This window comes from Corythoichthys intestinalis, chromosome 22, assembly GCF_030265065.1.
Source record: "Corythoichthys intestinalis isolate RoL2023-P3 chromosome 22, ASM3026506v1, whole genome shotgun sequence".
NCBI lineage: Eukaryota > Metazoa > Chordata > Actinopteri > Syngnathiformes > Syngnathidae > Corythoichthys > Corythoichthys intestinalis.
Window position 1 is genome coordinate 800,709 of NC_080416.1, and position 21,322 is coordinate 822,030.

A 21,322-nucleotide genomic window follows, 5' to 3' on the forward strand; every position below is an offset into this window, starting at 1 on the left:
ACATGCTTAAATAGAAGAGACCACTTGGCGAATTCAGCATACACAAGTGAGTTTTTTTTGTTGCATGTTTAATGTAATACAATATGGGTTACCAATGCAAATGACAACATACGGCGCGTGATGCCTCCCCCTGAGTTTGCTAGTGGTATGATCCAGGAATGGCTCATCCTTCTCAAGTGTTTGCCGCACTTGATCAGTCCGTTTGAGACCATTTGTTCACATCAGCTAAGGAAAGCAGAAATAATATTTGACAAATGGCTGTGCCAAACAAGGGAGATCTTACAGCATCTGAGAGGAAACTTTTGCAATTAGTTGAGACAGGTGAGTAGAACTTCTTTCATTTGTAAACCCTTTTAAATATTCTTATCAGCAGCCCATGCATTTAATGAGTGCTTAACTGCTAGATGAAAAATGAACATGCTTATGATACCAATTGTAAAGTACATATAATGTATACTTGGGGTGAAAATGATCCATTTCATAACGATACGATAACACGTCAAATTCCTGGATAACGTTTCAATATATGCCGATATGACCAAATCTGCTGTGATGTTGCCATTCAAGGTCGTTCCACCCATATACGATATTATTTACAATTTCATTTAACCTAAAGCTATCAAAAAGTAAAAAAGCCACTATGACACCTTTTTGTTGCTGAAAGGTTGTCATTCTTTTACCAAGTGGTATATCTAAAAGATGACAATATTAAATGACATTTTGGGTTTTTATCGATTTCAATTCAATTGTGCCAAGCCTATTAACCTCTTGAGCCAGATCATTTCATTTCACTATGTAAAACATATTTCATTCTAAGTGGGATTTCCTAGTTTGTTTTGTCGCATGGACATATAAAAACACTTTTGTTTCCCCAAAAGTTTGGGTTTGTGGTCAGGACTTTGAAATTATATTTTCCACTTTTCTTTAGTGTTGTACATTCGAATGCTTATATACTGTGTATATAAATATATGTACATTTTTCTCCTTATTTTATAGACTTATAGTTAAACCTGAAATACATAAAATGACGTCTAACAAATATTTTCTGCATAACTACGACGTAAAATTGGAAATTTGGGAATATCGCTTTAAATTTTAGCAAAATCAAACTTTTACCTTTTCAGTCACTTTTTCATTTAGTTTGGACCCAAGTAACACAAATAAAATTGATTACAAGGCAGGATTTTTTTAAAAAATTTCTGTAACATGGTAAATATTAGACCCCTAGTGCACAGAAATGTAATTTATATATTCATGGTTTATACATTGAATATAAGGAATACTTCCATTTTTGGTCTGTAGGTGATGTGCAAGAGGCGGGCCAACTGCTTGCGAGTGAAGATGTACGAGTCAACTGTTTGGACGAGGTATGAAATAGGTGGTAATGGGTATATAAAGTGTGTTATGTTGCAAATAAAACTGTGATATACAGTACAGGACATGTATAATTTTAACTAGGGCTGTCAAACGATTAAAATTTTTAACCGAGTTAATTACAGCTTAAAAATTAATCGTAATTAATCACAATTCAAACCATCTATAAAATATGCCATTTTTCTGTAAATTATTGTTGGAATGGAAAGATAAGACACAAGACGGATATATACATTCAACATACGGTACATACAGTGGGGAGAACAAGTATTTACTGTATTTCTTTATTATAACAATAAATCAACAAGATGGCATTAACATTATTAACATTCTCTTAAAGCGATCCATGGATAGAAAGACTTGTAGTTCTTAAAAGGTAAATTTTAGTACAAGTTATAGAAATGTTATATTAAAACCCCTCTTAATGTTTTCGTTTAATTGAAATTTGTAAAATTTTCAATCAAAAAAATAAACTAACTCGCCATTGTTGATGTCAATAATTACACCATGCTCTCTCATTGTGCTTAAACCCTTAAAATCATTTGGACCCAAGCGCCAGCAGAGGGCGCCAAACACCAAGTAACAAGCGGACATTACACTGCTGTCATTTTAATCTGTTTGAGCGGGGCATGTGCGTTAATTGCGTTAAATATTTTAACGTGATTAATTTAAAAAATTGCTTAACGCCCGTTAACGCGATAATTTTGACAGCCCTAATTTTAACCCTAGATTTTAAATCAAATAAAGAAAAATATTTATTCCTAAGGTGTCCAAAATTGCCACTTAAAAATCTCACCAATCTAAAATTGGAAGTGATGGTTAAGTCTCCTCACATCAACCAATCAGCGTTCTATTGCAAAAATAAGTCTTTCTATGGAAGTCGAACATATGCTACCCATTGTGATAGAGGCATATGGAGGTGACTCAAGAGAGGCAGAGGCAGCTTTTTGATAATAGATAGGCGCCACTTCAAACTGCTTGTCCGTCATAATCAGGTGACAGCGCTTCATGCCGACTTCTACACAGAGAAAAACCAAAAAGTGAAACACAGTTCAAGTCCTCAAAGAGGAAATGGTTTGAATGGTGTCATGTTTGAATAAACATTCTGTTCCACTCTGCTTTGTTTCAATAAGTGCGGGATGACTCCATTGATGCACGCGGCCTACAAGGGCAAAGCCGATATGTGCCGCTTGTTGCTACAGCACGGGGCTGACGTCAACTGCAACCAACATGAGTATGGATACACGGCCCTCATGTTCGCTGGCTTGTCAGGTAAAGAAAAGAAGGAAAACATGAAAATTTGTCACTGCGTTTTTAGAGTATGAATTGAATCAAACTGAATATCACTTGGGGAAAAAAAATACATACAGTAAAACTCCAAGTACCACCTAAAATACATTACATACAGTCGATCTCAATATTCATAAAAATACGAGCGGTATAATTCCTAAAGTTGTAATATTAAGAGGAGAAAAAATAGACAAGCCTCCAATTATACATGAATAAAGTCAAAATGATAAGAGGAAAAATAACAATGTAATATTACATTTTAATGTGGTATGAGTGATTGTATGGGGATAGAGCAAAAATATAACAAGAAAAAAATCCTAGATTTAGGTTGTGAAGGAAATAGTACCTTTTCGAATAGGCACCGTCTAACTGCATTATTCTAACACACTTAATATAATTAATCAGGGAATAGCATTGTTTCTCATATTTACTGTTTGACTGTATTACTCTAACACACCCAATATAAAATAAATAGCACTTATACCATAGTTTCAGGAAAACGAGCAGAATATAGGGCATAGGAGATACATGACACCTTCTTATCACGGAAGCCCAACGTGTGCGTCATGCAACTGACGTCCACACCACCAATTCTCGCAATCTCGCAATCGCCTATAACAAATGGCGGGACGCCCTGTCCCAACACAACGAAAACACTGGAGAACGTCTGATAACACAACTGACAAGACTCCAAGAGCCCCTTTGACAGTGAGGTGGCAAAATCCACAACCCTCGTTACCCTGACAACAGTAACTCCCAAATCCTACTGTCCAATCCACAAACAGACAATAATACCAAACACATCTTTCTTCCTGCCCACGGCCCGCCACGCGAGAGCCTTCAAAAGACTGAATGTTTAACTAAGCGTTGTCATTTTTCTCGGGAACCTTTTGTTGACATGTGATAGGGTGACCTTGCCTCCTCGCCTAGTCTGTTTCGCCTTGCTGTTTGATCGCTGTCGACCAGAATAAATTGTCAACTTGTGTTTCAAAGCCTTTTTCCAGCTTTCAAAATGGAGTCAATACAAGGGGTTAAGACTAAGGAGAACGAAGTTTGGCCTTTTGGCCGGGATGTCGGGGTCCCACCAGCCCGGGTCGCTGGCGTGATTCTGGCAGTCTGGCTAAAAGGTCAGATTCCTTCAGTTGGTAAAAAAAAAAAAAAAAAAATGACACCAAGAGAAAGTAAGTCATGTCATAACACTGCAAGACAAACATTATCAGCAAAAAAAAAAAAAAAAAAACTTTACAGGAATAATCCGAACCAAACCCTCTAAAATCCAAAAGATGAAGTTATTATACAAGAATAAACATTGCGCAGATCCAAAATTAGCGCAACAAAGTGTTCGAAATTCAAACGAACAAAGAAAATACACCCAAGGCAGTGGTTCCAAAAACTTATTTCTGGACTGTAATTCGTTATTTTATTACTCTGCTTTTAATCCTGCTGCTTATAGTCCAATATATGAGCCAAAACAGTTTTCCCATCAAATTTGTTGAGCGCGGCTTACGCTCAGGTGCACTTTATAGTCTGATAAATTACAGTTGGTTTTAACTAAACATTTGTTGTTAAATACAAACATGAACACGTCTCCACCCTGCAGGAAAGACGGACATCACGTCGATGATGCTGGACGCCGGGGCCGAAACCGATCTAGTGAACTCCGTGGGTCGCACCGCCGCTCAAATGGCAGCTTTCGTCGGTGAGACCAGCTCAAATCCAGAATGTCGAAGGTCAAACAGAAAGCAAACGTGTTTCTGTTCTTCGGGCAGGCCAGCATGACTGCGTGACAGTCATCAACAACTTTTTTTCTCGGGCAAGCCTGGAGTACTACACCAGACCTCAGGGGCTGGAGAGAGAGCCCAAGCTTCCTGCGAGCTTAGCGGGACCCCTTCACAAGATTATCATGACAACCAACCTCAACCCAGTCAAGGTGAGCACACTAAATACAGCCGCTTTTCACACGTGTGTGTCTAAAGTGGTCTTATCTAACACTATTCTGCCAGATAGTGATGTTGGTGAGAGAGAACCCCCTTCTGGTGGATGTCGTCGCCCTGAAAAAGTGTTACCACGTGATGGACCTGCTGTGCGAGCAGTGCGTGAAGCAGCAAGACATGAATGAGGTTCTGGCCATGAAGATGCATTACATCAGCTGCATCCTGCAGAAATGTGTGATCTTCCTACAGAAACAAGATGATAAGTTGGACGCTTTAGTGAAAAGGTGAGGCCTACAAACACTTTTGGGTGTTCCACAATTGGAAGAATTATTGACAAATAAGCCTTTACTTCTCATCATTGTCAATAATAAGTAATAACTTACCCAAAAAATAATTGGCTTAGTTTACAGATAATGGTAAGATTTTTATTAGACCGCCTAGACTCAGACGGAGGCTCAACATCTCACTCACTTTGTCAGAGTTGTTCTCGGTTGAAGACACTCACTAAAATGGCTATTATTCTGTCATTCATTGACGGATCAGAATTAATTTGGTCGCTATATTCTACAGATGATTACCCATTGACCCTTAAACACAATTTTTATTTTTCTTTGTCTCAGGGCCGATGAATTAAAATCCAGACTTGTCGGTTCCGGGTTAGCCGGTAAAGGTTACGTGCACTCTTCCGTTGTGCTTATCAAGTCGTATCAAGACGAGGAGATGTTTAGGGAGTCGGGCAGTCGTAGTTCATTTGAATTCAATCGAGTTCATAACTGTATACAGTATATACGTACAATATTTGAGATAAACACAATAACAAGGTTACATGGATGTAAATCTGTGCTAATGTTAGCTTTTGTACCAAATGGTCTGCAGGCTGGTACCAATCCATTGACTGCAGTTATTTTTGGCAGCCCTATTCATTTTTGTCTTCATCTTAGTCTTCTGGACAAAAATACTTATCAGTCTTAATAGTAATTTAGTAGTCATTTCAAAATATTTTCGTCTGTCGTATGTCGTCAACAATTTCGAATGAACATAGACAGACGAGCACATATTCAAGCGTCTACAAGGACAACGACAACTTTGTGATGATAATACACACTCAGCAGGAAAAGCAGTACTTGATTTTCAATTGAACCTACCTAGAAGCCACGAACTGTATTTATAATAAATAAATAAATAAATGAAATAAAATAAAAGTTGTCCTGGCTGAAGGAATCTGACCCTTTAACCAGACTGCCGGAATCACGCCAGCCAAACCGACGGACCTGCTCTGGCACAGGTCCAGCAACCCGGGCCGGCGAGATATCGACAACCCAGCCAAAAGCCCAAACTCCGCGCGTTCACCTTAGTCTTAACTGCTTGTACTGACTCCATTTTGAAAGCTGGAAAAAGGCTTCGAAATAAAAGTTGACAATTTATTCTGAGTCAACAGCAATCATACAGCACAGAGGGACCCAGGCGAGGATTCAGGGTCACCATATCATACGAAAGGTTCCCGAGAAAAATGAAAACGATTTGTTAAACATTCAGTCTTTTTGAAGGCTCTCGCGGCGCAGGCTGTGGGCAGAAGAAGGGTGTGTTTGGGTGTTGTTTAGGATTGTCTGTTTGTGGATTGGACAGGAGAATTCGGTAGTTTCTGTTGTCAGGGCAACGAGGGTTGTGGATTTTGCCACCTCAGCGTCAAAGTGGCTCTTGGAGTCTTATCAGTCGTGTTATCAGTTGGATATCGGGCGATCTCCAGTGTTCCTTGTGTTGGGACAGGACGTCCCGCCATTTGGTCTGGACTATCCGGGAGAACTGATTGTGAGAGTAGGTGGTGCAGACGTGGGCTTGCCAGCGTCAATTTTGCTCAGTCAGGTTTCCATAATAAGAAGGTGTCATGTATCTCTTATGCCCTCTATTCTGCTTGTTTTTCTTAAACTATGGTATAAGTCCTATTTGTTTTATATTAAGTGTGTTGGAGTAATACAAACAGTCAAACCATAAATACGAAAAACGATACTTTTCCCTGATTGATTATATTAAGTGTGTTGGAGTAATACAAACAGTCGATCAGTAAATACGAGAAAATATACTATTCCATGATTGATTATATTAAGTGTGTTACAATTATGCAAACAGTTAGACGGTGCCTACGAGAAAAGTTACCATCTCCTTCAGGGTGTTTAACATCCCCTAGACTTACTTTTGACTGGCCAGTGCTAAGAGGACTCTCGCAATTCTAAAGCTAATGCTAAAGTGAACACGAATGCTACGCTAACACTAGGATTACATGCAGCGCCTGATGATCACTCAGCACAGACCTTTAAAGGCTACAGCAACATTGCAAATTCTCTCTTGCTAAGATAAGAAAACAAATCTTACCGTGTTTCCAAACAAGCAAGGTGGAGTTCAGCCTAGCTTGAAACACAGTGAGAAGGAGAGGCACAGACCATCACATGAGTGAAACACTTCCACGGTGCAAGCTGACGCACAGTATAAAAATTTCACGCATTGAACATATTACAGAAACGCATTTTCGTCTCTGGACGAAAACCTGCTTTCGTCTCGTTAAGTCTTAGTCTCCAGAGCCACATTTTTAGCTCGTCACCGTCAAGAAAAGATTGTTGTTTTCGTTATGGTCATTGCTGACGAAAACGACACCGATTGACTGTTGGTTGCTGTCGTACAGTACACAGCCACACACCAGTTCACGAGACAAAACATATATTTTGACAATGAATGTGATGTTTGTAAATTTTGCTTGAATATCATATTGCTTGGCCCCAGTCTCCTAAGGGGGAGAGACAGTGACGGCTTCCCACAGTACCAGGAGAAATTCATTCGCGAATGCATCAGAAAGTTCCCGTACTGTGAGACGACACTGCTTCAGGAGCTGGTGAGGAGCATTGCGCCGGTAGAGATAGTAAGTGAAGAATTCAACAGAGCATTGAACTATGTATTGGAACTCATTTACCAAAGTGCATTGGCTATCGTCAATAGCTGCAAATGAGTTCATGAATAAAGGAAGATCCTGTTAGAACTGTTGTGAAATAGGTGGAATCCTGTCGCCGTGTTCATTCAATTAACTGTACATTTTCCTTATTTTCAGGGCAACAACCCAACAGCGTACTCGGTGTTAACTCAGGCGCTGACGGGTCAGATGGCCTTTGCGGATGCCGATTATTGCGCCACATGTGGAGAGCGGGGAGCTGATAAACGCTGCTCCCTCTGCAAATCTGTAAGTAATGCTTTAAGAATTAGAAATTGCTATATCGGGACAATTGTTGGATCATTTCCTGGACGTGGATTTGGGGACATTTTCAGAAAGTGTTTGGTTGAAAAGAGAACTTTTTGTGGATTTGAGAGTCATGTGAAGCAATAGGTATTGATTTTGTGGCAATACGACCCAATAAGGGTTTGTTTTCAGAGGTGGGTAGAATTTTCTCAAGTTACTTCAAAATTATATTACTCAATGAAAAGTAAAAGTAGTCATCCAAAAATTTACTCAAGTAAAAGTCAAAGTATTCGTTTAAAAGAATACTCAAGTAGTGACTAACTTTGTGAGTAACTGCTTACAGTGTAAGACTTAAAAAATAAGAAAGAAAGAAATAATGGTATATATTGAAGGGAATAGCATCTTTTCTCGTATTTACCGATCGACTGTTTTCATGACTTTAACACAGTTAATATAAAATCAATAGCACTTACACCATAGTTTAAGGAAATAAGCAGAATATAGGGCATAAGAGATGCATGACACCTTCTTATCACGGAAGCCCAACGTGTGCGTCATGTAACTGACTGAGCAAGATTGATGCTGACAAGCCCACGTCCACGCCACCAATTCTCGCAATCAGTTCTCCCGGACAGTCCAGAACAAATGGCGGGATGTCCTGTCCCAACACAAGGAACACCAGAGAACGCCCGATATCCAACTGGTAACACGACTGATAATATTCCAAGAGCCCCTTTGACGCTGAGGTGGCAAACTCCACTACCCTCGTTGCCCTGACAACAGTAACTCCCGAATCCTCCAGTCCAATCCACAAACAGACAAAAATCCTAAAAAATGCCCAAGCACATCCTTCTTCTGCCTACAGCCCACCCCGCGAAAAAGACTGAATGTTTAACAAATCGTTGTCATTTTTCTCGGGGACCTTTTTTTGACTTGTGATATGGTGACCTTGGAACGAGTCTGCCTCCTCGCCTGAGTCTGTTTCGCCTTGCCGTTTGATCACTGTCGACCTGAATAAATTGTCGACTTGTGCTTCAAAGACTTTTTCCAGCTTTCAAAATGGAGTCAGTACAAGGGGTTAAGACTAAGGTGAACACGCGGAGTTTGGCCTTTTGGCCGGGTTGTCGGAGCCACGCCAGCGCGGGTCCAATGATTCGGCTGGTGTGATTCCAGCAATCTGGCTAGAAGGTCAGATTCCTTTAATAATTTTTTCTCATCTTGATGAACTGTTATTATTATACTGTACTATAACCTACTACATGACCATATTAGGCCAAAAAGATGACAGAAAAATCATTGAATTCAGGCCAGAACAACACAGCATGAGTGCCCGCTAGTGGAGAAAAAACATTGTTATCTCTGTATGGTATAACGGAGTCGTGTGGTTATTGTTGCGACGTCTCATTGGTGAAACTGAGACAACCACTGTTGGCATCTCTGGCGAAAATAAAGTCAATATGTAGATTAAAGAGGAAAAATGTAATGACTGTAGCGTAGCCCAGTGTAGCGGATTAAGAGTATTGTTTATTTTTTTACAAATCTACTCAAGTAAAAAAGTATTGCGTGGTAAATTTTTCTCAAAAAGTTACTCGAGTAAATGTAAAGGAGTATCGCGTTACTATCCACCTCTGTTTGTCTATGGGCTGGAGTTGAATAGCTATTTTGTAAGATTCAAAAGGGTTAACTTTTTGAGTGGAATTTTCCACTTACTTTACCTTTTGTTGCATTTTGGATTGTAGGTGACTTACTGCAGTTTGACATGCCAAAAGCTCCATTGGTTCACCCACAAAAAGATGTGCAGGGTGATGCAGGAGCAGAATGCAGACCTGGAAAGGGACGCCCCAAAGCTGAAAGAGCTGAAAGGTGCACTCGCCCCCATCAGTGGTGTCACGACACTACAAATATGCCATCATTTTTTACTCCGTTAGATGATGAGAGCGACTTGGTAACGGAGACGGCCAACTTCCTTCAGGAATTGTGCCTGCGGGCCGAGGAGACGGTGGCGGCTGCCGGCGGGTGCCCTGCCGAGCTGCTCGGCTGCCCTTCTGCCTCGCCGCAAGAACCGTCCGGTACCCAAGAATGAGGAAAAACCATCAGAGACGTCAAAAATATTCTTTTTTAAGTCCCAGAGCCGTGACTGGCCAAAATCTGTCACGTGAGGCTACTGTTTGAGACACGGACCACCTCATATAGTTTTTAAGATTAGGAGCTAAATTATTCTTAAATTATATCAGCAAAGCAGCAGGTAAAATGTTTTTCTTTCAGTATGCTCAGAAACAAACTCTCCGACCTTCCCTCTTGAGGGCACTAGTGAGCTAAAAGTCACACAATGAAATTTGTTTTTTCCTCAATACTTTAGGCTTAAAAGCATTTCGGTAAAGTGCAGTTCATAAGCATAATGCTATATCATAGACTTCATAATGATATTGGGACACTGGTCGCAAAGCTGATTAATAGGGGGCCTGCATTGTTGGCGTGGCCGTCAAAGCTGACCGAGTGGAATCACAGACAAAGAGCTTTTTCCGTTGAAAATGCTTGTGAAAAAAATGCTTAAATCCCTGAATTCTTTATAGATATGGACATAAAAGAGTCTCGATTCTTGGTCAGATGCAAAAAAAAAAAAAAAACAGCATTTATTTTACGTAAATATTGTGAACTATGATGCTAATGCTTTAGCGGCTAATTTCTCCCATTGATTTTTTTCACGTTTCAAAATGCATTAGGGCTGTCAAACGATTAAAATTTTTAATCGAGTTAATTACAGCTTAAAAATTAATTAATCGTAATTAATCGCAATTCAAACCATCTCTAAAATATGCCATATTTTTCTGTAAATTATTTTAGGAATGGAAAGATAAGACACAAGACGGATATATACAATAAACATACGGTACATAAGTATTGTATTTGTTTAGTATAACAATAAATCAACAAGATGGCATTAACATCATTCTCTTAAAGCGATCCATGGATAGAAAGACTTGTAGTTCTTAAAAGATAAATGTTAGTACAAGTTATAGAAATTTTATATTAAAACCCCTCTTAATTTTTTCGGTTTATTAAAATTTGTAAAATTTTCAATCAAAAAATAAACTAGTAGCTCGCCTTTGTTTATGTCAATAATTACACCATGCTCACTCATGGTACTAACCCATACAAACAGTTGGACCCAAGCGCCAGCAGAGGGCGCCAAACACAAAAAACAAGTAACAAGTGGTCATTACACTGTACTGTCATTTTATTCTGTTTGAGCGGGGGATGTGCGTTAATTGCGTCAAATATTTTAACGTGATTAGTTAAAAGAATTAATGACCGCCCGTTAACGCGATAATTTTGACAGCCCTAAAATGCAAGCATGGTACGAAAAATATAATAACTACCTTGAATCCTGGAACAAATCACTCCTGAGACCATCCTTCCTGTTTGTTTGCGGTACAGCTTTCGTACTTTTTCAACCAAAATCCAACGTTGAATCGCTGCATGTGTCGCTGCGACCGACTGTGAATAACTGAAGCTGAACGACTTGAAGGCGTGGCGCACTGAAGGTGGAATCTGGCCCATCAATATCATTATGAAGTCAATGGCCATATTAAGAACCAAAGAAAAAGGATTGTGACATCCTGCACAACATTAGAAGTATTATTTTAACCTGGCTCGTTGTTTGGTTGTACATTATTAGCCTTGCAATGCAAAGTTTTTTTTTTAATTACAGTTCTGTGCTAGGATACAAACTCACGTCTTACTCGATCAAGCTACGACCTGTATGTTTTTAAATGATATTAATTAACAATCGTATAACCACTGTTATGAGACAATTTATTTCTTACTACCTCTCATCACGTTTTGCCACGGCCATATTGGATCAAGTCAATAGATGAAACTAATCAAAGTCTTGGGTCTACCGTTTTCTGAGTGGTGGCTTTTATAGTGTGTTAGAAAACGAGTCAAAAAAACTCACACGTGATCTTTTTGTCAATTTTGTCATTACTTAAATTAAATTACTTTGGAATTCCTAAACTATTAATGTGTTTGCTGGAGCAGGTTTACATTAGTTGAACCGAACAATGTTCCATTTTTGGATTTGTGAGATAATATTCTATGAAGTGAAATTTAGACATATAACTATCATTTTAAAATCCTGTAAAATAAAAGTCAACAACAATAAACTATTTGACAGGCCAAAGAAAAGAGCTTGCCAGATATGAATGAATGAAATTGGGGAAATTAAGGCTGCACAAATGCTAACTGTCAGTCAACCATATCTACCTGTTACGACGTATAAAATGAATGCTACTTTGTTTAGCTTGTTTCCTTTTCCTACACACCGAATAGTCCGTAGTGAGGCTTCGTGGGCAGGTACGCTTGGAGGAGCATCGCTCTCCGTCCCATTTTGGCCACGCCTAGCTCACACCTCCATGCTAGCGGGGTTTCGCTAATCCTGTGTCTATTGTAGTTCCTAAATGTCGCATATAATAAAAACCCAAAAACCTGACTGCCGTCCGGGAACCTTCTGTTCAAATTCAACGGGTAACGTGTTCGATGGGCGCAGACTTGCTTCTGAGGCTGGAACAAAAGCGCCAAGATAAGAAAATAACTTTGCTTACAAATGCGGCATTTAAATAAATGAATACATCTAGAATCGAATACAATATAACACAGGTGTCAAACCGATTCCAGAAAGGGCCAAGTGGGTGCAGATTTGCTTTCCAACCAATGAAGAGGACACCTTTTCACCAATTAGATTTTTTACATGTGTAACCAGGTAAACTTTGTCAGGTGCTGCTTGTTTAAGCAGGAAGTTCATTGGTTAAACTCTCTGCGTTGTATCGGTTGGAACAAAATCCAGCACCCACTTGGCCCTTTCTGGAATCGGTTTGCACCTGTGCAATATAACTGTGTCATTGTCAGCAAGATGTCAACAACGAAATTTGACGTGGCACTCCAGAATAAAAATATGTATTAAAAATTTTTAAAAAAATTTGAACAAATAATAGGAAAAAAGATACTCTAGGGCTATAAGTAAGTAATTATAGCTTGCTTGAACTGAGCAATGTGCAACACAGAAATAGTGCAATACAGTCCTGAAGTTAGCAACGGAAATATATATTTTACAATTGATATATGAAAAGGTATGGCAGGGATCCAAACGAGTTTTGAAGGAATCCGACCTTTTAGCCAGATTGCCGGAAACAAGCCAGCCGAACCGCCGGACCCGCACTGGCACGGCTCCAATGACCCGGGCCGGCGATCAACGGCAAGACGAAACAGAGACTCAGGTGAGGATTCAGGGTCACCATATCACAAATTAACAAAAGGTTCCCGAGAAAATTCAAAGCATTAGAAAATGGTTTGAGAGAAAACAAATAAATAAAAATTCAAATCATTCACAAAAGACAGTTTGTGAGGGGCAAAGATGGCTTGCAGCCTTTCTTCACACACAATGAACCTCCTTGGATTTCCTTTGAATCCCATCCTCTGGATGACATCCTCATCTTTCCTAGCTCATCCTCCCATGGGAGCCAGTTGACCCTTGTCACTGGGGGTGCTTCAGATCATACACACCAACAACAAAAATGATCGTCATCAATGAAGTCATCCTTTCATTTCCCATCCTCTCACCTGAGAACTACACTTATTTGGGACCACTTCAAGCACCAAAGCTCAAGTTCAGCTTTCCGGTTTGCGAGGCTAAAAAAATCAAAACATTCTGCAGGATCAGATGACTCTTTTTAAAGACCCTCAGGTCGTCTACTGGTGACCCTCCCTCCCATGTTTTTCCTATTGTCGTAACGTTCTCTGTGATGGTGGAATATGACCAACGTAGCTTTTTCCAGGAGGTAACGGGAGATTATTTTGATGGTCAAATGAAAAATCAGTATAACAGTAATGACATCAGCCGCACAGATTTGGAGTGGATTCATTTTCAGTGGTATCAAAGGGGGAGATGGCATGAAGCGTCTGTCAGAAAGGCCTGGGAAAGCCTCGTAAGGAGACACCTCGGGTCACCTTTGGGCAACGTTTTTCGGCGAGATGAAGGTAAAGCGGCTTTGTCTGTGTAATATACAATTTGGATAATGGTGATGAGCTCATCGGCATCGCTTAATGTAGTCGGGCTTTTGGAACAAACATACAGTGGGGCAAATAAGTATTAGTCAACCACTAATTGTGCAAGTTCTCCCACTTGAAAATATTAGAGAGGCCTGTACTGTCAACATGGGTAAACCTCAACCATGAGAGACAGAATGTGGGAAAAAAATCCAGAAAATCCCATTGTTAGATTTTTTTGGTCTTTTTTCTTTGTTTTCTTTGTTGGCAATAACGGAGGCCAAACGTTTTCTGTAACTCTTCACAAGCTTTTCACACACTGTTGCTGGTATTTTGGCCCATTCCTCCATGCAGATCTCCTCTAGAGCAGTGATGTTTTGGGGCTGTGGTTGGGCAACGCGGACTTACAACTCCCTCCTCACCCCTTGGCGTCAAAATGATAACAAGAACGGTGAGCAAAAATCCCTGAACCACACGGGGGGACCTAGGTAATGACCTACAGAGAGCTGGGACTACAGTAACAAAGGCTACTATCAGTAACACAATGTGCCGCCAGGGACTCGTATCCCGCACTGCCAGACGTGTCCCCCTGCTAAAGAAAGTAAACGTCCAGGCCCATCTGCGGTTCGCTAGAGAGCATTTGGATGATCCAGAAGAGGACTGGGCGAATGTGTTATGGTCAGATGAAACCAAAATAGAACTTTTTGGTAGAAACACAGGTTCTCTTGTTTGGAGGAAAAATAATACTGAATTGCACCATACCCACTGTGAAGCAAGGGGGTGGAAACCTCATGCTTTGGGGCTTTTTTTTTCTGCAAAGGGGCCAGGACGACTGATCTGTGTAAAGGAAAGAATGAATGGAGCCATGTATCGAGAGATTTTGAGTGAAAATCTCCTTCCATCAGCAAAGTCATTGAAGATGAGACATGGCTGAGTCTTTCGGCATGACAATAATCCCAAACACACAGCCACGGCAACAAAGGAGTGGCTTCGTAAGAAGCATTTCAAGGTCCTGGAGTGGCCTAGCCAGTCTCCAGGTCTCAACCCCATAGAAAATCTGCGGAGGGAGTTGAAAGTCCGTGTTGCCCAACAACAGCCCCAAAACATCACTGCTCTAAAGGAGATCTGCATGGAGGAATGGGCCAAAATACCAGCAACAGTGTGTGAAAAGCATGTGAAGAGTTACAGAAAACGTTTGGCCTCCGTTATTGCCAACAAAGTGTACATAACAAAGTATTGAGATGAACTTTTGGTATTGACCAAATACTTATTTTCCACCATGATTTGCAAATAAATTATTTAAAAATCAAACAATGCGATTTTCTGTTTTTTCCCCCCCCCACATTCTGTCTCTCATGGTTGAGGTTTAACCACGTTGACAATTACAGGCCTCTTTAATATTTTCAAGTGTGAGAACTTGCACAATTAGTGGTTGACTAAATACTTATTTGCCCCACTGTATGCAACTGTCTTGTAGTCTTAGCCCAGAGGTCACAATACCAATCAGCCTTTTAAAATAATGTTTTCCAACTCTTTTGTTCCCTTTGCAAAAAAGGGATCTTAGAACTGATTTGAACTTGAAATACCACAGGTGTGAGTTGGAACATTCACACAACGCATTCATGGTAGTCTTAATTTTAGAAATCTTTATAGTAACTTGGATATAAAGCTCTGTCAAGTAGGTCAAAGTTTTAAAAAGTAGCGGTTCCTCGATTATGACTCCTCTGTGGACTGTGTAGGTTGAGGGCATTTTTCCAAATCATTGTAGCTGCTATGTAACAGGTGTGTCGAGCAATCCTTAACAGCTATTAAAAGCCAACGACCACATAACAAAAGAGATCTTTGTACAATTCTATTTTTGCTTTGAATTTGTTTGCAAAGGAGTCATCTCTCTGCTTTTTCATGTGCTTTATGTTCAGTCTTTGATGTATTGAGCCTAAACAAGAAACTACTCAATCGTGAAAATGGGAAAGGAAGGCTTTTGTACGAATCCGTGTGGTATGGCTGTCATGCTTGCCGACTTTAGACTTTAATGGTTCATCACAATTGGAACAGTGAGTACTCGCCTTTATTTTTGCTGTTGGCAGACAAAAAACAGTGGTTATTTCTACACTGCTGGCCAAAAGTATTGGTACCCCTGCAATTCTGTCCGATAATGCTCAATTTCTCCCAGAAAATGATTGCAATTACAAATACTTTGGTAGTAATATAATTTATTTTGCTTGCAATGAAAAAAAAAAACATAAAAGAGAATAGGGGAAAACTTTTTACACAAAACTCCAAAAATGGGCCGGACAAAAGCATTGGCACGCTTTGAAAAATCATGTGATGCCTCTTTAATTTGTGTAATTAACAGCACCTGTGGCACATAACAGGTGGTGGCAATAACTAAATCACACTTGCAGCCAGTTAAAATGGATTAAAGTTCACTCAACCTCTGTCCTGTGTCCTTGTGTGTACCACATTGAGCACGGAGAAAAAAAAGAAGACCAAAGAACTGTCTGAGGACTTGAGAAGCAAAATGGTGAGAAAGCATGGGCAATCTCAAGCCTACAAGTCCATCTCCAAAGACCTGAATGTTCATGTGTCTATCGTGCGCAGTGTCATCAATAAGTGTTAAGCCCACGGCACTGTGGCAAACCTCCCTGGATGTGGACAGAAAAGAAAAATGGACGAGAGATTTCAACGAAAGATTGTGCTGATGGTGGATAAAGAACCTCGACGAACATCCAAACAAGTTCAAGCACTCCCGCAGTCTGAGGGTACAACAGTGTCAACCCGTACTATCCATCGGCGTCTGAATAAAAGGGGACTCTACCCAGGAAGACCCCACTTCTGACCCAGAAACATAAAAAAGCCAGGCTGGAATTTGCCAAAAACATTTTGGAAGAATGTTCTCTGGTCAGATGAGATAAAAGTAGCGCTTTTGAGGAAAAGGCATCAACATAGAGTTTACAGGGGGAAAAAATGAGGCCTTTACAGAAAAGAACACAGTCCCCACAGCCAAACCTGGCGGAGGTTCCCTGATGTTCTTGGGTTGCTTTGCCTCTTCTTGCACTGGACTGCTGGACCGTGTGCATGGCATTATGAAGTCTTGAAGACGACCAACAAATTTTGCAGCATAATGTAGGGCCCAGTGTGAGAAAGCTGGGTCTCCCTTAGAGATCATGGGTCTTCCAGCAGGACAGTGACCAAAAACACACTTCAAAAGGCACTAGAAAATGGTTTGAGAGAAAGCACTGGAGACTTCTTAAGTGGCCATCAATGACTCCTGAATCCCATAGATCAACTGTGGCGATATCTGAAAATGGCACCCTTCTAATCTCAGAGACCTGGAGTAGTTGGCCAAAGACGAATGGCCGAAAATTCCAGCAGAACATTGTAAGAAACTCATTGATGGTTGTTCGCAGTTACATTGTCTAAAGCTTGTGCTACCAAGTATTAGGCTGAGGGTGCCAATACTTTTGTCAGGCCCATTTTTGGAATTTTGTGTAAAATGATAATGATTTATTTTTTTCATTCTCTTTTGTGTTTTTTTCATTACAAGCAAAATAAATGAGAATATTGCTACCAAAGCATTTGTAATTGCAATCATTTTCTGGGAGAAATTGAGCATTATCTGACAGAATTGCAGGGGTACCAATACTTTTGGCCAGCAGTGTATAAAATTTTTTTTGGTGAGTGAGCTTCGTCTCCATTTTATTGGACCTTTATGAGGATCCAGACAAATATAAAAAGCTGTATTGCCATAACACGTCTTTTGTTTTGAAATATTTGTATGCCTCAAATCGTTGACAGTATGTTCTAAAATAGAGACTTTTGAGATGGGACCAACTTACACATTCGCACGGTGCATGGCACAAAGACATCACAATGCTTTTCCTCCTCTTGGAGAAATGCAAACATCCGACGCAGGTGATTCTATTCACCCACTGCTTGTATAGTTGGAAAAATGAGAGGCTACGGGTGACAATGAAGTCTCTTTTAACATGTTGCCGCAGCTGGAATAAGCCCCTCCACTCGCCTGGAGGTGAAGGTATTCCCTTCACAAAGCCAAGTATGACATCGGGTGAAAACCGCGTTTCAGCACCAAACTAATGCCTCTGTTATTAGCTTCTTCCTGTTTGGAGGGCTGTTAGCTCTAGTCTGCCTACAGCATTATATGACAAAAAGCTGTTATTCAACTCTTTATTCCACAAAAGCTATATGAAAGACATTCAATAAATTACATGCTACTCAGAACAGAATCGTACAGAACATGAACATAGTTTGACACATTGCTGTGGACTTAAGTGACATTAAGTGACAACATTTGACTATCGTACTCTGTTCATGAACTAGCAGGAAGCTAACCCAAACTAATAAACATATGGACAAAACATGGCAAAAAAAGAATTTTAGACTCATCATTCTTGCGAGGTTTATGATGTATGATCATTGCAAATCAACTTACTCAGCACAGGTGGAAAGACTTCCAACCGTGACTTCACATAGTTGGTGAATTCATGACCTGCTTGAGGTTTATGAAAGGTATGTACTTTAGCAAACATGCATAGTAACATAGACATAGAAATGGAAGCTACAATAGAGGATTTGTTTGTAGCTGTTGAAGGAATCGGACCTTTTAGCTAGATTGCCGGAATCAAGCCAGCCGAACCGCCAGACCTGCGCTGGCGCAGCGCCAACGACCCAGGCCTGCAAAAGCCTGACAACCCGGCCAAATGGCCAAACTCCACGCGTTCACCTTAGTCTTAACCCCTTTTAATCACTCCATTTTGAAAAGTGGAAAAATGCTTCGAAGCACAAGTTGACAATTTATTCTGAGTCGACAGCAATCATACAGCACAGAGGGACCCAGGCGGGGACCCAAGGTCACTATATCACAAGTCAACAAAAGATGCCCGAGAAAAAATGACAATGCTTACTTAAACATTCAGTCTTTTGAAGGCTCTGGGCCGTGGTCAGGAAGAAGGGTGTGTTTAGGCTAGTGGTTCTTAACCTGGCGGTGAGTAAGTCTAAGGGGTTCGGTGAAGGTGAAGAAATGCAGAGCCCTATCTTTGCACACGGATTAAATCTAGGCAAAGTGGCTATAAAACCAGGTTTTGGACTGGTTTTCTCCTAATTTACAGGCTTAATCTATTTCTTTTGGGTGCTAGTCCTTGATCTGGAGAAGGATCTGGAATTTTGATTGATCTGATCTAGAAGCTTGACTTACACTTGGTATGAAGGAATACAACAGACCAATGAGCAGTGTGGTCTCAAAATTAGAAGAATTTTGAATGGGAATTGGTTGAATTATTAGCTTGCTAGCCTAGATATATAGGTTTTGAATTTAAATAAATGCTTTATTACATAATTCTGATGGGTTCGGTGAATCCACATGTGAAACTTAGCAAGGTTAAGAACCACTGGTTTAGGCGTTGTTTAGGATTATTGTCTGTTTGTGGATTGGACAGGAGGATTCGGGAGTGACTGTTGTAAAGGCAACAGGGGTTGTGGATTTTGCCACCTCCGTGTCAGAGGGGCTCTTGGAATTGTATCAGTCATGTTATCCGTAGGATATCGGGCGTTCTCCGGTGTTCCTTGTGTTGGGACAGGGCGTCCCGCCAATTGCTCTGGACTGTCTGGGAGAACTGATTGCGAGAGTTGGTGGTGCAGACGTGGGCTTGTCAGCATCAATCTTGCTCAATCAGTTGCATGACGCACACATTGGGCTTCCAGGATAAGAAGGCGTCATATATCTCTTATGCCCTATTTTCTGCTTGATTTCCTTAAACTATGGTATTCGTGCTATTTATTTGATACTGGGTGTGTTATGATATAGTAATACAAACAGTCAAACAGTAAATACGAGAAACGATACTATTCCCTGATTGATTATATTAAGTGTATTAGAAGAATGCAAACAGTTAGACGGTGCCTCTGAGAAAAGGTACTCTCCTTCACTGTATTAGTTGTCAGATTTCACCTCCGGGAGTCGTTCCCTCTTGTGTTTTCGCTTCTGTTTGCCACCATGGACTGTGGATTCCTTGTGTCTTGTGTCATTTTGTTGTCGAGAGTACCGTTTGCACTTACAGGAGGTGACCACGGTGATCTTGTAGGTCCTGGTGCTTCCGTCCCGGCACTGGAGCCAGATGCGCTGGGTCCGGGTTCGGTCGATGACGCAGCGCCACTCCTGGGCCTCTCTACGGCCCCAGTACTTTCCGGCGTAACTCCCGGCAATCCAGTTTGGGAGGAGGTGAGACGGCAGACATTCCCCGGCACAGACAAGTTCTTTGATGGGGTTAATACTTGTGCACTGGCCATCTGAAATGTACTTTGTAGATCTCAACTCTCTGCAGCCCACCTGGCTCTGGTCTGGTGTTGGAAACAAAATGGTTCATATATATGTATTATGATCTTGGAGGTGAAAATATAAGAAGTGATGCGACCTACACGTATTTTCCGCACTATAAATGACACTTTTCTGACATTTTTTTCATAGAAAGCGAAGCAAAATGAGTTTGACACCCCTAGGTAGAAAGTAAAAGTGCACTACTCACCATGAATCACTTGTTCAGACTGGCGTCTCCCACCGTCCCTTGCTCGGTTTACATTTTCAACGGGCGGCTCATCCTGGGTGTCGTGGGTTGAGCGTGCATTGAGTGACTCTGTGGCGTCATTGGAGAAAGCCACGCAACTCCCGCTCAGCAATAGCAGGAGCGCAGCCCAGAGTTGGACTTGGCTAGTCAAGCAGGTCATGACGGCAGCGACTGACAATGTGGGAGGTCCCGCTTCGGCTACTGCTTTTTATATACCCTTCACTCCACTTTATGAATGAGGAGGGCACACCCACCTGTCCTGAAGCATGCGTTTGAAATTTAAACATGTCTGGCACTAGGCCTGCACAATATATCGTTTGAACATCGCAATGTACGCATTCGCAATAAAACCATTGCAGGATGTGTGATTGTGTTTTTTTTAATGTAAACTTTTGTTTGTTTTCATAAAAGCAGAAGTTGTACAGACACATTGCTTCCAGGATCCCTTTTATATACACCAATATTCATCATTCACAGATAAGCCCCCTTAGCCTGGATTAAACGGTATTATATGAATACTCGGGATTTCCCGATTGCATATTTTTGATGAGAACACATTTGTGCCTTTGATTGTAGAGCTACCGAGGCGTCTCGGGACAGATCAAAGCTACAAACTTGTCAATCATCGTTAGCTTTAAGTAGCAAATGCCAGCTGCACTGGTGACCAAGAAGACTGTTTGGTCGCACTGCCTAGCAGGAGGGAGGGTGAGATACGGAGCCCCTAAGGGGACATGGAAGAAGAAGAAAAAAGACAGAGGAGAAAAAAAAGTTGACGTTAAAAAAAGAAAAATGGCCCGAAAGGGACACGGAAGATTTTTTTTTTTTCTGTTAAAGCAAAAAAATAAATAAATAAATGCCCCGGAAAAGAAATGGAA

The 21,322-nt window shown here is 40.7% G+C and overlaps 2 protein-coding genes across 2 annotated transcripts; one reads left to right on the forward strand and one right to left on the reverse strand.

The window, feature by feature from the left end:
• Window positions 1–254: 254 nt before the first annotated feature.
• On the forward strand, window positions 255–10,273 carry LOC130910952 (ankyrin repeat and MYND domain-containing protein 2-like). Its single transcript, XM_057828623.1, has 10 exons — window positions 255–321; window positions 1,303–1,367; window positions 2,508–2,646; window positions 4,265–4,363; window positions 4,434–4,594; window positions 4,668–4,882; window positions 7,374–7,509; window positions 7,696–7,824; window positions 9,561–9,684; window positions 9,750–10,273. The coding sequence occupies exons 1-10, from the start codon at window positions 255–257 to the stop codon at window positions 9,902–9,904; spliced, it is 1,290 nt and encodes a 429-aa protein (XP_057684606.1). The 3' UTR covers window positions 9,905–10,273.
• A 9,543-nt stretch (window positions 10,274–19,816) lies between these two features.
• Window positions 19,817–20,607, reverse strand: sostdc1b (sclerostin domain containing 1b). Its single transcript, XM_057828625.1, has 2 exons — window positions 20,406–20,607; window positions 19,817–20,229 (listed from the first exon to the last, which is right to left on the reverse strand). Exons 1-2 carry the CDS (start codon window positions 20,605–20,607, stop codon window positions 19,817–19,819), a joined length of 615 nt encoding a protein of 204 aa, XP_057684608.1.
• Between the last annotated feature and the right edge of the window lie 715 nt (window positions 20,608–21,322).